The sequence below is a fragment of the Scatophagus argus genome, chromosome 11 (genome assembly GCF_020382885.2).
Source record: "Scatophagus argus isolate fScaArg1 chromosome 11, fScaArg1.pri, whole genome shotgun sequence".
In the NCBI taxonomy this organism is placed as follows: Eukaryota; Metazoa; Chordata; class Actinopteri; family Scatophagidae; genus Scatophagus; species Scatophagus argus.
In genome coordinates this window covers 15,084,781-15,099,541 of record NC_058503.1, presented here as the reverse complement: position 1 = coordinate 15,099,541, position 14,761 = coordinate 15,084,781, and the positions used below count along the sequence as shown (strand labels likewise).

General features: G+C 41.2%; 1 protein-coding gene across 2 annotated transcripts in view; it reads right to left on the bottom strand.

Moving 5' to 3' along the window:
- Positions 1 to 14,761, bottom strand: part of LOC124067002 (receptor tyrosine-protein kinase erbB-4-like) — a 280,015-nt gene that overhangs the window by 114,455 nt on the left and 150,799 nt on the right. For both annotated transcript variants that reach the window (XM_046403975.1, XM_046403976.1), the window contains exon 3: positions 10,056 to 10,242. In XM_046403975.1, coding sequence (XP_046259931.1) covers positions 10,056 to 10,242 — 187 coding nt within the window. The remainder of the gene's footprint in view (positions 1 to 10,055; positions 10,243 to 14,761) is intronic.

Here is a 14,761-nt window from a genome sequence, read left to right as displayed (position 1 = left end):
AGCTTCACTGAATGCCACTGCACTGTCTTTCATAAGTTAATCTCTGTCTCTCTTTGTCCTCACTGTAAGACTGTCCACCCACTGTGTGATGTCTATCAATATTAGATTGCTTGAAAACTGTCGAGCCAGAGCATTCAGAATACATCCATAACCAAGCTGTCCACTGTGAATGGACATTAAAGTGGCCCCCCTGGCCTGGTTGTTGCCATAACAAACTCTAATAAAATAAAATAAAATTCAGTATGATGTTATCAAAAGTGTCCACCTGGTGTGTGAAGACATAAAGCTTTGAAAACATGCCATTAATGAAATCACAATCTTTTTAGCATCGCAATAAATGAATGTACCATGGAAGTCTGAGAACGCTTTATTAAAATCTTTATTTGCTCATGCCTGGTGTTGCGTATAGTAACACCCACCGAATCTCTGTGGAGACCCGAGATGAGCAGAAAGTCCTTTTCATGTCCCATTACCCACCATTGCCCCCATCAATAGCTGCTCTACTTACCCAAGGCTTTGGCCTAAGAGGTAAAATATAAGCATATTAATTATTAAGCTGCCAAGGGAGAAGGGGGAGGAGTCAGAGGGTCGGAGGGTAATGTGTGTGTTTATGTGTGTGTTGGCAGGCAAGGTTATTAAATTGGTTTTAGGAGCACCGCTTCTTTTGAACTCACGGAAAGCAAGCCTAAATGATAACAGTAATTGGCCGGAAATCTCGGGCCTTTTATACAACTGTTTAATTATGTACCGTAAATCTCGTCAGCGGTTAAGATATGCTGAAACACCCACAGATGAACCACTATCCCAGACCAAGAGCTGTTTTTGAAAAGCATGGCATTCTGCAACGTGTCATGAAGATGGATGGTAAAAAATTGATTGCATCAACAACACCGGCACAAAAGCAAACAAACCACTGGAAGAACAAAGGTTACAAACCACCCGAGAAAACACACTGGTGTCAGCGTGATTTCAGAACGTGTTTGTATTAATGTTAAACGCATCACATCTTCAACAGTAAAAATCTTTTATCACTCAAAGTCCACAGGTGTCCATTTATACCTCATAACTAAGTTGATAGAAAGTGGCAGTTTCCTCGGTGGCTTTTGAGACCCACCAAGCTGCCAGTCAGATCCTATTTTATTTTCATTCCTACTCATTTTGCTCCTCCTCCGAGATGAGCGCTGAGCGCCTCTGACATCAAAGACCTGTCTGAAGCACTGTCTGGCCTTCAGAATCAGAGTCAGAACTGCATGTCAGGGCTGTTCAGCCACACGCTGATGTGGTGAAGCTGCAGTGACAGACAGTCAATGAAAACTGAACACGACAGACACAATGTGAGTCTGAGTTTGTTTTGAATCTTTTATCATGTCTATGGCAGTGAGAAAGCAGTAGGTAGCAGTACAAACAATACAATTCTAACGCCAAATAATTATAAAAGGGTGAAGAACCTCATTTGTTAGCTTCTCTGTGTGGGAGTGTCTGTGTCCACTCCATGTTGTTCAAATGTTCAGTGTTCATAGTCTACATTATCAGCATTCGATATGTTTTGGAGTATCGATACTGTGCAAACTTTGCAAAACATATGAAATAATAACACTGAGGGACATTTGGGCATACAAAGTGTGAAAGGACACCGGTGTTCCTGTTACATAGGCTGCAGCCAAAACCAGCAGTGACTTTGTTGAGTTGGCAAAGCTACTTTTACAGCTTAAAGCTTTGCCATCGACCCTTTACATCACATTGGAAGAAGGGGAAGAACAGCAAAGCCAACCTACAAAGAAATCTAGCTGGGTTACTTCTAACTGGGTTAGTTCAGAATAGATTTTGTAATAAAAAAGTGCCCACTTGCTCACCTGTGACACATAAACCAAATCACACAATGCTAATACCATTCACAGGAAAGTGCAAGCCTTGGTTTTGTATACAGTGTCCATTGGTTAGATTCCTGCTCGAGAACGTGTGCCGATAGAGCATGCAACAACTTCTCTGAACATTTGTCAATAAATAACAATAATCAATGTTTATGATGAGTTGATACCATTAAGGTTTTTGTTTTAAGGCCCCAAACACTCAGTAGCAGTTTCAGTAGTCAATGGGAAAAAATGGCAACACATAAAATTTAACTTCTTGATCACTCTGCATATATGAATGTTGTTGAACTTCCAACAAGCTAATGAACACTGTAAATTCACTGCTAGTTTAATTACACGTAGTTCATGACTCTCCAACACTGCTGACTCTATTGGCTGTGAAGCCACAGCCTGGTATATATAATTCCTCTCATAAACCTCCACTGTTGTGGAAAAACTATTAACAACCCATAGATCATGTAAGATTCATGTAAAAATACATCAGACATATGTACGACACATGTAAATCAATCAACTGAAATTAGACTGAGACTAATATTTAATCAAAAACAAGACTAAATCCACATCAAAATCAGCTACCAAATTTGACTTTACAGTTAACAGTGTTCGGTTTCAAACATTGTGCAGTTCAAGTAGCTGAGAAACACATTCTCATTCTGTCCCTGAGCAACAGGGCAGAACTCAGACAAAATTTCAACTAAGCAAACTGTGTCCTGTTGGTCTCAGAGCCAGTTTACATCTACATCATGACAGATCTTAGCCTGATCCAAGTCATAGCCCAGGGGGAGAAAGAAATGTTGGAGAAAGAAGAGGGCTGTGTTTTGATTATTAATTTGCATTAAAATTCCTTCCACGCCTTCTTTAACTTTTAATGAGCTGAAAGTCTACTTTCGCATCAAGCGGGCCGTGAGGTTTAGTTTGGAAGGCAAATATGTAATAATGACTAAGTTGTGGTGTTAAGGTAAGTCTGCCTATTTTTTCACTTGATTAAAGCTGACGCAGAAGTTTGGGTTGGACATTATTTTCTAATCAGTGAGGCTGGACCTCAGAGCCATCACAGGCTTAGACAATGTAAATTATTTAATAGAAACAGACACAAACACATGTGAGCTCTACTACGCTGGTGTATCCATGTAACTGCACTGAGCCTATCCCACCTGAGTACGGTGAGAGGTGGGGTACACCCTGGACTGGTCGCAGGGCTGACACAAAGACATACAATCACTCACACACACACACACTCACACCTAGGGGCACCACAGAGTTGCCAGTAAACCTAATGTGCATGTATTTTTTGGGATTAGGAAGCCGGAGTATCTGAAGAAAACCACACAGGCACAGGGAGAACATGCAAACTCCGCACAAAAGGGCCGAGACTTGAGACTTGGATTTGAACATGGAACTCTCTTGCTGTGAGGCGAGAAACAAAACTTGCCATAACCTTAACCAAAGTGATTTTGTTGTTAATCTTAACTACATTCTGCAGTGTGGACTTGAACCTGATATCAGAGTCCTGCACTTTGCTTACCTGCCATCCACTCTTGCTGCCTCCTTGTGAGTCTGTTGCACATAAATGTAATGTGTCAGTGAGCGACTATAAACCTAATCCTGGCATTGATTACGCTTATAAATGTATTTAGTGTTGCTTATTAGTTGTATATAACCCTGATTTCCAGGAGACAGCATTGTTGTTGACTAAAAGACAGTTATTAATCTGCATTTCCAGCTAGACTAAGGAAATTAAAAAAGGATTGTAACTTTAAGAGCTAGGTGGTGATTGGAGCTGAGGGGTTATTTTATTCCTTTGTCGATCATGACAGTAATAATTACCAGAAAAGAGGACCTAAGCAACAGACATCCATTTAATGGTAATGTTATGATTACCAAGCTGCCTTACACTTTTCCAAATGCTGTAAACATTGTTAAACCTGTTAAATTCTTTTCTGAAGGCCTTTTACTTTTATCCAAACTGTCCTTAAAGTCTCCTGTGTGTTGCATCAGGGTAAGAGAAAGGGTTTATCTAACAGTGTTTATTTGACAAGATTGTAAAAAGTTTGTAAAAACTGTAATTAAAAACTGCAAAAGATGTAAGACAGTCAAGTAATGGCTACTTTATTGGTTATTTAAAATTTGTCAAGTCTTGCAGTAGATGTATGGCGAAAGGAAACCTGGTGTGACACAAGGGGATTTTGAGGCAAAACATTAATGGGCCACAGATGGAGTCCAACAATTTAATATTCATAGCACATTCAAACCAAGACACACACACACACACACACACACAATTGCAATTAGTAAAGACTATTTTGCCCTTTCCGGTATCAAGTTGTAGTGTTCTTTCCGATTCATACTGTATTTCATGAAGTCCAGTTATTTTCTACTTATGATAAATAACAGAGTATTAAAAAAGCATCACTGAACCTTTAGGGCCTCACTGTGAACCAAAATAAATAAATCAAATGAATCGTCTTGTTTTGCAATCTTAGAAAACTGGGACCATCATTGGTTCTGCTGGTGTAGAACCATGCAATAAAACAAAAACGTGCCACAAAAAACACGTTGGCTTTGTTCCATTATGGTTGTACAAAAATAAACAAAACTATTAATAGAAACTTTTTTCCCCTGGCACAAAAACTAAACCAATTGCTCTATAAGTCTTACTATCTCTGTCACGCAGTTGTATTACACAGCAATCAATTAACAGCAACCACCACTGATGGCCTGTTCCGGACTTCAATTTAACATGTGCCTCCTCACGATCCACATTAGGGGCTTGCAAATGTGACAGTATGAATGTCGTCCTTCAAAAAGAAAGTCCCTCTTGCACCCTTCCTGGAGCGGTGAAATATTGAGTGTGACACGGGAGTAATTGCATGGGAAGTAATCAATTAGACACACAATTGAAGGAGACCTGAGGTCTGTAGGCTGCCAGGCAAGAGGCTCGACTGAATTCTGGTGATGTGCACTGAACCAATCTTGCCTGCCTCCTGTGACAGAATTGCTCTTTCTTCTCCCCATAGTTAGACAGTGAATGGAAGTCTCAGGGACCAGGAAAAAGGCCTCAATTTTATGCCCCCCTCTCAACAGTCCCTTGTCTGGGGGAAACACACTGACTGAAATTGTCTTTTTCACCTTGCCCTATCCTGTCCTATCCTTTCCCCTGCCTTCCTTGTACACTGCTGTCACAAGTCGCAGGACATGCTCAGCGGAGGACAGAGTATGTTCAATGCGATGCATCCGTCAAAGAACTGCAGTAGGTTTTTGGAGAACATAGTAGGACTCAAGTGCTCAAAAAGGCTGTTGCATACAGAACAAAATGTGTTTGTGTGGAAGGCATCACTGTGACAAATCAAGACAGCCAACTGAAATATGATGAGGGATACACTGCCAAGGAAAGAGGGATAAAGACATGGAAGAAAGACAGAAAATAGGATAGATAAAGAGAGAGCAGATGGGCCATGAAGGAGTGGATAACGCCTTGGCGTAAAACACAGGCTTGTGTACATGCATGAGACGAGAGAGGATCATTCAGCAGATGGGGCCTCAGATTGGATGCTTCATTTTGGACAGACGCAGTGCAGGCGTAGGGTGGTTGGAAAAATGAATCAACAACACTAAACAAATCTGAAAAAAAAAAAAAAAAGATCCTGGATGGAATGTGGGAAAGGGAGTAGAGGGGTAGGCAACAAAATGAGTTAAATCGGAAAGCTCATCTGTGTTGCGCCCCTTATTGAGGCTGTTATTATTTTGCCAGGGAAGCAGGCTGTAATTACCATGTGAAAAAACAGAGGCTACCCGGGGTTCATGTGAATCCAGACGGAAGCGCTGAAAATGTTTGCCTAAGCAGGAAAGAAGACACTGCAGGTCACTGTGCATCAAAATACAGATTGGGTACTTTGAAAATGTCAGGAGGCGACTTTGTTTAGCCTTTATGTTGGCTACGAGGACAAAAGCTGGAAAGAAGTACTTATTTGAAGCTTCTCTTTTGCAGCAATCTGGAGGTTCATTTGAACACACGTAAAGTCTAGAAAGTGTTTAACCTTTTAGGGACCAGCTTTCTATCCTCACATGGGAGGTCAGTCAGAACAGATTTTTGTCCCCGCAAAGTAATATCAAACAAACAACACAACTAAACTTTCCACACTTCAGGAAAGAATGTATTTTTCATTTCTGATTCACTTCTATACACCCCTGTGCACACACAACATCCCACAACTTCTCCCAGCCTGACTGTGCCTTATATTTCATATTCATGAGGATAACTTAGCTAAGCTTGATTGAAAGGTGCATCGGAGGGAGTCCTATCCCTGCTCAGCCAGAGACCTCCTCCACCCCATCCTCCAGTCCCCTCAAATCCAGAGAGTCCATTCACAGCTCGCAGAGAGTGCACCAGAGAAATCAATAAGTGCAATGCTACAATATACTAGCGACAAATTGATTTCATCCAAAGGCAATTTCAGCCCAAGTAGATATGCGGGTGGGTTTCAGCACTGAAGGGTATTTTTTTTCTCACTGTGCCCTCTCTCGATTAGCCCCTTATATTGTTAATAAGTTTTATCCTCTTATACGTGTCGCTTATGGATTATATTGATCTTTTTACACTTCTTCTGGGAGCTGCTGGCAGAGTAATGGTGAACCAATATGTCAGCAACATCAAAGGCCTTATAATGAATGAGTCAGCAAGCCACAGGACTCAGTAAAACACGTGAAGAAAGCAAGAATTTTGATCTATGCTGGTTGATGCACAGGAGCGGATCTATCCTGACGGTTCAGGCTTATATCCTTCCTCAGCGGCACTCTGTAGAATGATGACAGCTGCAACAGAACAAACGGGGACCCAAGTGACTTGTTTCTTCCCCCCCAGCAAGAGCTTGTTTAACTGTCAGGACCATCTGTGCAAAAAGTACTGATATGATACACCCTCCAAGACAAGCTTCTTGTCATAAAGAAGTAAGTTTGTATTAAAGATCTTTATGGGTCCAAAAGTTTGGACAGTCCTGTCTACCCAAATGTGAATGACCTCATCCAAAATGTGGTTGACTACAATATACAAAAAAAAAAAAAAAAAAAAAAAAAAGAGAGAAGACCGATACTGGGCAGCGGCATGATGCCCTACCAATTAATGAGCGGCCACAACCAAAAAGAACAGCTCATGTCACTTGACATTTCATAGTCTTCACTTCATACATTTTTTTTTTTTTTCCTACAACGATGAAGCAACGCATGACCACATGTCCACACAGGTATACGATATGACATACTGTACAGACCTTTTTAGATAAAACTTTAAAAAATATTTCAGAATGTTCTACGTTGTCTAAAGTTCGTGGCATATTTTCTAGCCCAGGGTGCAAAAATCTTGATCCTCATTCACTTTCAGTGATTGGCAACAGTTTATTGCTTAAAATTGCGACAACAAAACCTCCTCACACCTTTCTGTAGCAAGACAGTTATTTCCTTAACATTTTTTTCTATTCTATTCTACTTTTTGGCAAGAACAAAAAAATACTTGGGTGAAACTTAAACAGACAGAGTTATGAAGTAGAGCACATCCAGGCCATGGCTGTTGTGCATAACTTCCCCTCCACTTCATGGCTCGAGGCCACGGATAGCACATCAAACAGCAGCTTCTCGCAGAGTCCAGCTCAGGCTCCCTGAGCACTGGCTTCAACTTGGCACCACAAAGAAGAGGACCAACTTGGCAAAAAAAAAAAAAAAAAAAAAAGCTGCGGGTGGTGGGACAAATGCAATTCCCTAAGTATGGCGCAACATGCGAGAAAGACTGCAAGATGGGACACAACACACAAGCGCATACTGTCACTGCACATACACTCGTGGATGGATGTGTTGTTTCCTTTGACTCTGGGGGATCACAGGAAAGGAACAGTTGAAGAGAACAATGAGAGACGACTGAATTATTTAGAATTTGGAAGCAGCAGAGAGACGAGCTCAGTGCAATGCTTCTTCCTTAGAAATCTAAATAAATTCTAGTCTTGGAATAAACTGTATTCTTTCAATACAGAAAGCATTTTAAAATCGTTGTGCAAACCGACAACATTGTTTTTCTCATATTTCCTGTTTCATTACTTGTACTCATGCCTGTGTATTACATATATTCATGCGTTTGTGTAATATCGCTCAGAAAATATCACTAGGTTGAGACAAGCTTCAGCGTACAGAATGCCACCAGTCCAGTCTGATTGCACTGGAAGTTTATCCCCTTGGAGAAATAAGCAGGAAAAGTCATTTTAAAGCACATTTTGCTGACATTCGCCGTCAATGATGACATGCAAGGCACTTTGTGGTGCTACCTAATAAATCATTCAGATCTCATTCCTCTTGCTTCCCTATGTGTAAAAGATAAGGGAAATAATTTATGTTATGATTGCACTGGAAAGCAAAAATAGAAAACATAGCAGAGTTTGCACCACAAGACAAAAACGCAACTGACCAGGACTTACTGATAACACTTTTACTTAATGTTATTCAGCCAAAACACACATTTATCCACTCTCCATTTCCACTCACTCAAAAGATTTGTGAGGTTGGATTTAGCTTCAAAATGAGCAAATAACACCTCTGACCTTGTGTTGCGCACATCATGAGCTGGCCCTGGCCCTGGCATGCCCCACTTAGCCCTGTATTGGAAACGCTCTACATCTTTTTTGCAAGTCAAGAGCTTCATTTCACACTGACCTCAGGGTCACAGCGCTTGAAGGAAACCTAGTAGCACAAGGATTCATTGTTCATAAGGAGGCAGAGCCACCCACACAATGTTTTCCTACTTAGCACACTATTTATCAGCAATCACATTTACTGTCTTCTCCAACTTCTGAAGAAATAATCTTGGGTCAACTGCCGGGTGAGTTGTAAATCAGACAGGGTTTTATTGTGTGAGCAGGAGCAACGGGTGGAAATAACAGAATAGATAAAACCTTTTTCACAACATTGTTAGATGCCATCATATTACTTACTGTTAGAGAGTTAATGGTAATAATAGCACCAGTTGGGCACTCGGTAGAAGAAAAAGAGTCTGCTCATTCCTATCTTGCGTGAAGGTGATCAAAGCCAGGAAACAACTGCCAGCACACTGGCCATTTTGTCATTTTATCAGTTCAACGGTGCAATGTACTCTTCAACCAGTGTTTGATTGTATTTTCATGAAAGATTTTCTGGAAGCAACAAGTAAATCACATTTTGTGCCCTTGATATATTTTCTCAATGATATCAGTAATACCTTTAACATTTATCATTCCTATTGGATCAATGTGACACAATACTACTACATGTTGCTTGCTGAGGGTGAACAACCTTGAGCTGCGCAAAACCACTATTGTTCAACAATGGTAACTCCACAAATGGATCTGATCACAGTTGAATTCGGCTGTAGGACCTTTTTTCAAATCATTACCTTCAAGCATAACAATTTGAAACAAGCTAATGAAGGAAGTAAAGTGAATAATGTTTCACAAGTTTCAGTTAAGAGTCTGTCAAGCACTCACTTAAACCACCTCTTAGCTGTTCCCTACATAATTTGGGGTTTTTTTTTAAAGAAAGACTTTTAAAATAACAGGCTGTTTTCATTTGACCATCACCTTCTGTTCCCATTTCACTAAGCTCACATTGGTATATGGATTGCCACTATTTGCTTCTGTCTCAAATCTAAATTATTAAAAGTAAATACAAATTGTGGGGCAAATTACTTTACTCATTCAGGGCACTATACCTTACTGTTAAAACCAAACCTTACGCCCGTAGACTTTAAATATATGACCATCATTAGCCCTTACTAGCTTAAGTTTCTGAATGACATTAATTTGGTCAAAATTTTAGGCTTCAGGGTTAAAGGATCTCATCGACTTTTCAAATACTTTATCAGATTTCTTAACCTAAAAAATATCTCCTATTTTTTGGCAGAATGTAAGAGAGCTGTTGAGCTGTCCTGAGTTGTTTGGACTTCCTGGAAGTTGGTAAATGAAACACACACACACACCCCAGGAGGCATGGAAATATGTTACACATTTGATCTCAGGTAAAAACAAACTTTTTCAAAGATTGGACTCAGACCGATCACATACTAAGGTTGCACCATCTGCACTGAAATTTGCTCCAAATGCACTCCTGATACTCCCACATATTGAGACAGACAAACACGAGCAATGAGAAAATAATTCAGTCACTCACCGGTGAGGCTTTTCAGACCCAGCCGGCGCAAGCCGAAGTTCCCACCACGTCTGTAGTTGAGGAAGATTGCGAGGGAGTAGCGGTCCTCATACAGCTTGGTTCCTCTGATAATCCTCAAGTTCTCCAAAGGCAGGTAGTCAAACTGGTTCAACGCCACCAACACGTAGCCTGTTACTTCTCGGATAGACTGCGGACAGAATTATGGAGGAAGGTGTTACTGAGTGTTTTAAGTATGCATAAGACTTTTGCCAAAATAAATTCACTTAAGAAGGCATATCAGTTTTTATTTGAAAGACGTAAACTGAAAAAAAAAAAAAAAAAAAAAAAATTGGGCGAGTAAGCCAGTCCAAGTGTCTGACAGGTAGTTTTTATTAAACTGTGGTGCCCACCAGCAGTGCATTATTCTGAGGAGCTCAGGGTATGGCCAACAATCTTTTCAGTATCACTGCACAAAGCATGCAAATGAAAAAAACGAAGGCAGTTCTACAAAAGGCCTATAATTGAGAATAATAATAATGACAGGTAGTTTTTGTGTTATGTTTCTTCTCCTACCCTTCTGTGCTTCTGGATTTGTTTCATAATGAAGGTCAATCATTGTATCATCACTGGCTTTGAAAATATATGCAATAGATACATGTCGTGTGTCTCAGTTGTCTCTGAAATCAACTAATTAGAGAAATGGGAGATGGGGGACAAAGAGAGTGCAGGAGAGAATACATAGAAAGAAACAAACAAACAAAACAGAAGGTAATAAAAACTAAAGTTAGGCAGATCATCGACAACAGCTATCCTCAAGGTGACTTTCTGCATATCCAATCTTGCCAGTGAGCTGAGTATGACCATCTGAGCAAGGAGAACTTGCTCTAGGGTTTGTGACCTCAATGCAAAACTTGGCACAGGGTTCAGCGCTCATGTCCAGGGTCCGGCCTGGGGTGACTGAGCCACAAGGACAGCCATTGCTTCACACTTTAAATGTCATTTAGGAAGGGATATAACGACTGTTGAGACTTTGGCGAGGAGCCACCCAGTTGGAGCTGCTGTTGCATGAATCAAAGTGACAGGCTGTGTCCTCTTTCTCCCATCCACCATCATGGTGGCTGTCATTAGCAGACAGGCGGTCAGAGAAGTCTTTCCACGTCGGCCCGCTGATGCAGATAATCAACAAGTCTGTGTGTGAAGTGCTGCTGCTGCAGCTGATGTGGTGAGCTGAAATAAGTCCTAAGGAGGGCCCTGGCAGTGTAGTCATGGCGGCTGACAGCTGTCAGAGAGCATGGCCATCAGCCACCAGTAAGTAAGCTGCAGTCACAGCTCCGTCATCATTACCCTGCTGATTACCATTAATAGAAACAGACGGGCCAGAGTCTGGTGAGTCTGTGTGTATTTATGTGAATGAGTGATGGGGAATTTATATTCAGTGTATCTGTGTGAGTTTGTTTATCAGTTTGGAAAATAGTTGAAAAAGAAGATCAAGTCAGCCACTTTTGTGGATTAACATATTCTAACAGTGGGAGAAGCATTGAGGATAATGGTGCTTTTGATACATCCTTGTTGTGTGCATGTTCCTTTCTTTCTGTAAATCAGGCGCACAATGCACTGAGTTTCTTTCATATCTGTTTATGTTGTACTCAGATGAGACATCAGTGTACACAGAGTTAGACTTCCACACATTTTGACCAGCCAAAAGCTGAGGTCTGTTGAATGACTCAAATTCACCCTGCTGGGGCGTTTGAAGGGCTTTCCTACTCTGCCACACAACAAAATATCTTCAAGTCTGTGTAGCCCAGTGACATTGCCCTAATCGCTGTGCCATAGACAATCTAACAGTAATCCTCCCTATGTACATTTCAGGTACTTTTTTGCTACCACAAGGTGGAGGGTGGTACACAGCAGCAAGAGCAATCAACTCTGAGTATGAGCACATACAGTAATTGATAATTATTCCAGGGCTCATGCTTCACAGGCGCTTTTTACCCCCTACCCCCGAGCCTGTTTATTACCCCACTTGCACGGTGCTGGTTTGTTATTTTCAAGCCACCAAATCAATACTTTCCAAAGTGCAGCACTGCAGAGAGAAATAAAACAAGGGAGAAAGAAGATGGCAGGTACACATGCTTTTCTCCCCACAGACTGTTTCTTCAATAATGAACTGCATGAAAAAAGGGAAACAACTTTCAATGATTACAGGTCCTTGCTGAGCAAATGGCCAAACTCTGCGTGCTCACCTTCATTAAACACAGATCAACCAAACAAGCACCCCCCTTCTAACACCGCTGGCGTAGGCCCAGTGCATCTTCAGGGAAGCAGCCACCTGGACTGCAGCAAGCTTTAACATATACAAGTCTCTAAACAAGTACAGCTAAAATATGATGTTCAAAAATGCGTTAATACACAGATGGTGTGATGAAGCAGTAATGCTGAGTTTGGTACATGTACCAAAATAGTTGCATATTTAATTTTTAGTGTATGTGTGCTAAATTTATTCCTAGATCATTTAAATGATCTCCTCTATATAGCTACAGTGCAATTAGAGCAGTAAATTAACTGCTAAAGATAACAACATGACACACTGTTGTCCTAAATTTCTCCCGGTAAAAATAGCTCTTCAGCTGTCTTGATACAGGTGTATAGGGCGCATGTAACAGAGAACACAAGTTCCAATGCTGTCTTTGTCTTTATCTCTTCTAGTGCAGTGCCTATTCAAAGGTAACTATTCGAAATGGGCCACTTACTGTACTTGGCCTCTGGTATTGCTGCTTGTAGCTGTTTCAAGAACCACTCATCCAAAATATATCATAACACCTTTGGTCTGTGTAGAGCTATCAAAACATTAAAATTAAAACTCAAGTTTGTTGACCCCTCATTGGGCCAGTGCCTGCATGGCTCTGGGCATGATGTAAGCTAGTGCAGATCTGCACCTAATGATTTCTTTTTCAACAATGTATCTAATAACTTTTAATGTTGATTAGTCTGTTGGCTCTCACAGTTTTTCATGCAAAAGATCTCTAAACTGACACAAATTATGGACCCCCATTTGATAAGATTTTGTCCCAGGGTCATCCATCTGACAAGAATTTTGCTTTTAGATGTTTTATAATAGGACGTGAATGAAACCCATGACCAAAATATTCTGTGACTATTTATAGACGGAATTAGTGAAAATCAATTATTCCCCTTTTTTCTGGGCACCTCTCAGAAACCCTGGTGAGATTCAAAGGTGCAAGCTGTGGATCATCTGTCGTCCTTTTATTGAATAGTGATAGCATTTTTTTTTTTAAAAAAAAAACTGAGATGGCATAGAGAGTCGGATGTGAAACTCTTTCACTGCATGTAGGCTGAACTCTGTAGCAACCCCCCAACTCACCCAAACCTGCACCCCACGCACACACCCCACATGCCTCCCAAGAGATCAATGCGTCAGAGTCCCAGTAACAGTGAACAAAAGAGACAGAGAGAGCCAGATTCACTAGATTAACAAGGATTTCTCCCTCCTCCCTCCTCCCCACGCCGGAGCATTTGTGAACGGAAGTGTGGCAGCGGAACAAACCCCTCACTTGAGTCACAGAGACGTGCACGGTTTTGAAATCGAGTCCTTCAATCCCCAAACTTCTCAAAGAAGAGGAGAGGGAGGGAAGGAAGGAGGGAGGGAGGGAGGTTTTAGGGTAGAGTTAAGGAAGGAAGGAGAAAGGACAGAGAGGCAAAAAGAGAGACGGAGAGGGTTGGATACACACTGCAGGAGGAGGAGCTCAGCGGATCAGACTGAGTTTACGTATATCTTACTGCATAATTAAAACCACACCTGTTCCAGGTCAGGAAAGAGACAGAGAGTGTGAGCATGGGGTCTGAGGAAGGGTGAAATGCTAGAAGGGGTGATGCAGGGCTGAAAGTGCAATGACATCATTAGCATGTTTGGTGAGACTGAACACACGTTAGCATGATTGCCTCTCATTTCCATACATATTGAGGCGTACTGATGTGCTCTGTGGGGCTGCGGTCATTGAAGTCTGATACACAGGAGTGCACTGGGAGGGCTTAAGGTTTGCCTTGCATCACTAAGCCCTCATCCTCTATTTCCATATTGCTTCTCTAAACCCTCTGCCTGAGCTCACATCCACATCTGTAAACAGACACAGAATCCGGGTGGAGTGTCTACAAGTTTAAGTGAGAAAATCCTCTTGAGTTTCCCTAGGAGCTCATCTTCAATGTAAGAGACAACATACTGGAAATATTGCTGGTAATTGCCCCAATTCGAAAAAGTGAAGGTTTCATGATTGTTTTGACATCGATTTCTGACATCAATCTTTGTAAGTGCGTGTTAATCCTCCATTGCAAATAACTCATGCATATCACTCACAAAGTCAGTTATAATCAGGTTTTATAATATCATCATGCTGACACTGAGTGAGTCAGTATTTCCAAGTAGTTTCTTTGAAGTGTTGTTCTTTGGTTAAAGTCATCAAAATGCCCACCTCCAGCCCTGCAAACCACCAGCTTACCAGTAACGCTTCAGTCCCTCTGAAATTGCTTAAACCCAATATGAACCACTTCAAACACCTGCAGTTGATGCTGCCTTTGATGTGTGTGTGTGTGTGTGTGTGTGTGAGAGAGAGAGAGAGAACGAGTGTGTATGTATGTGCATCACTTAAGTGTCTCTTATTGTCTGAACAAGATGATTATGATGACTCATCTTTGAAGATGAACAGAAACTA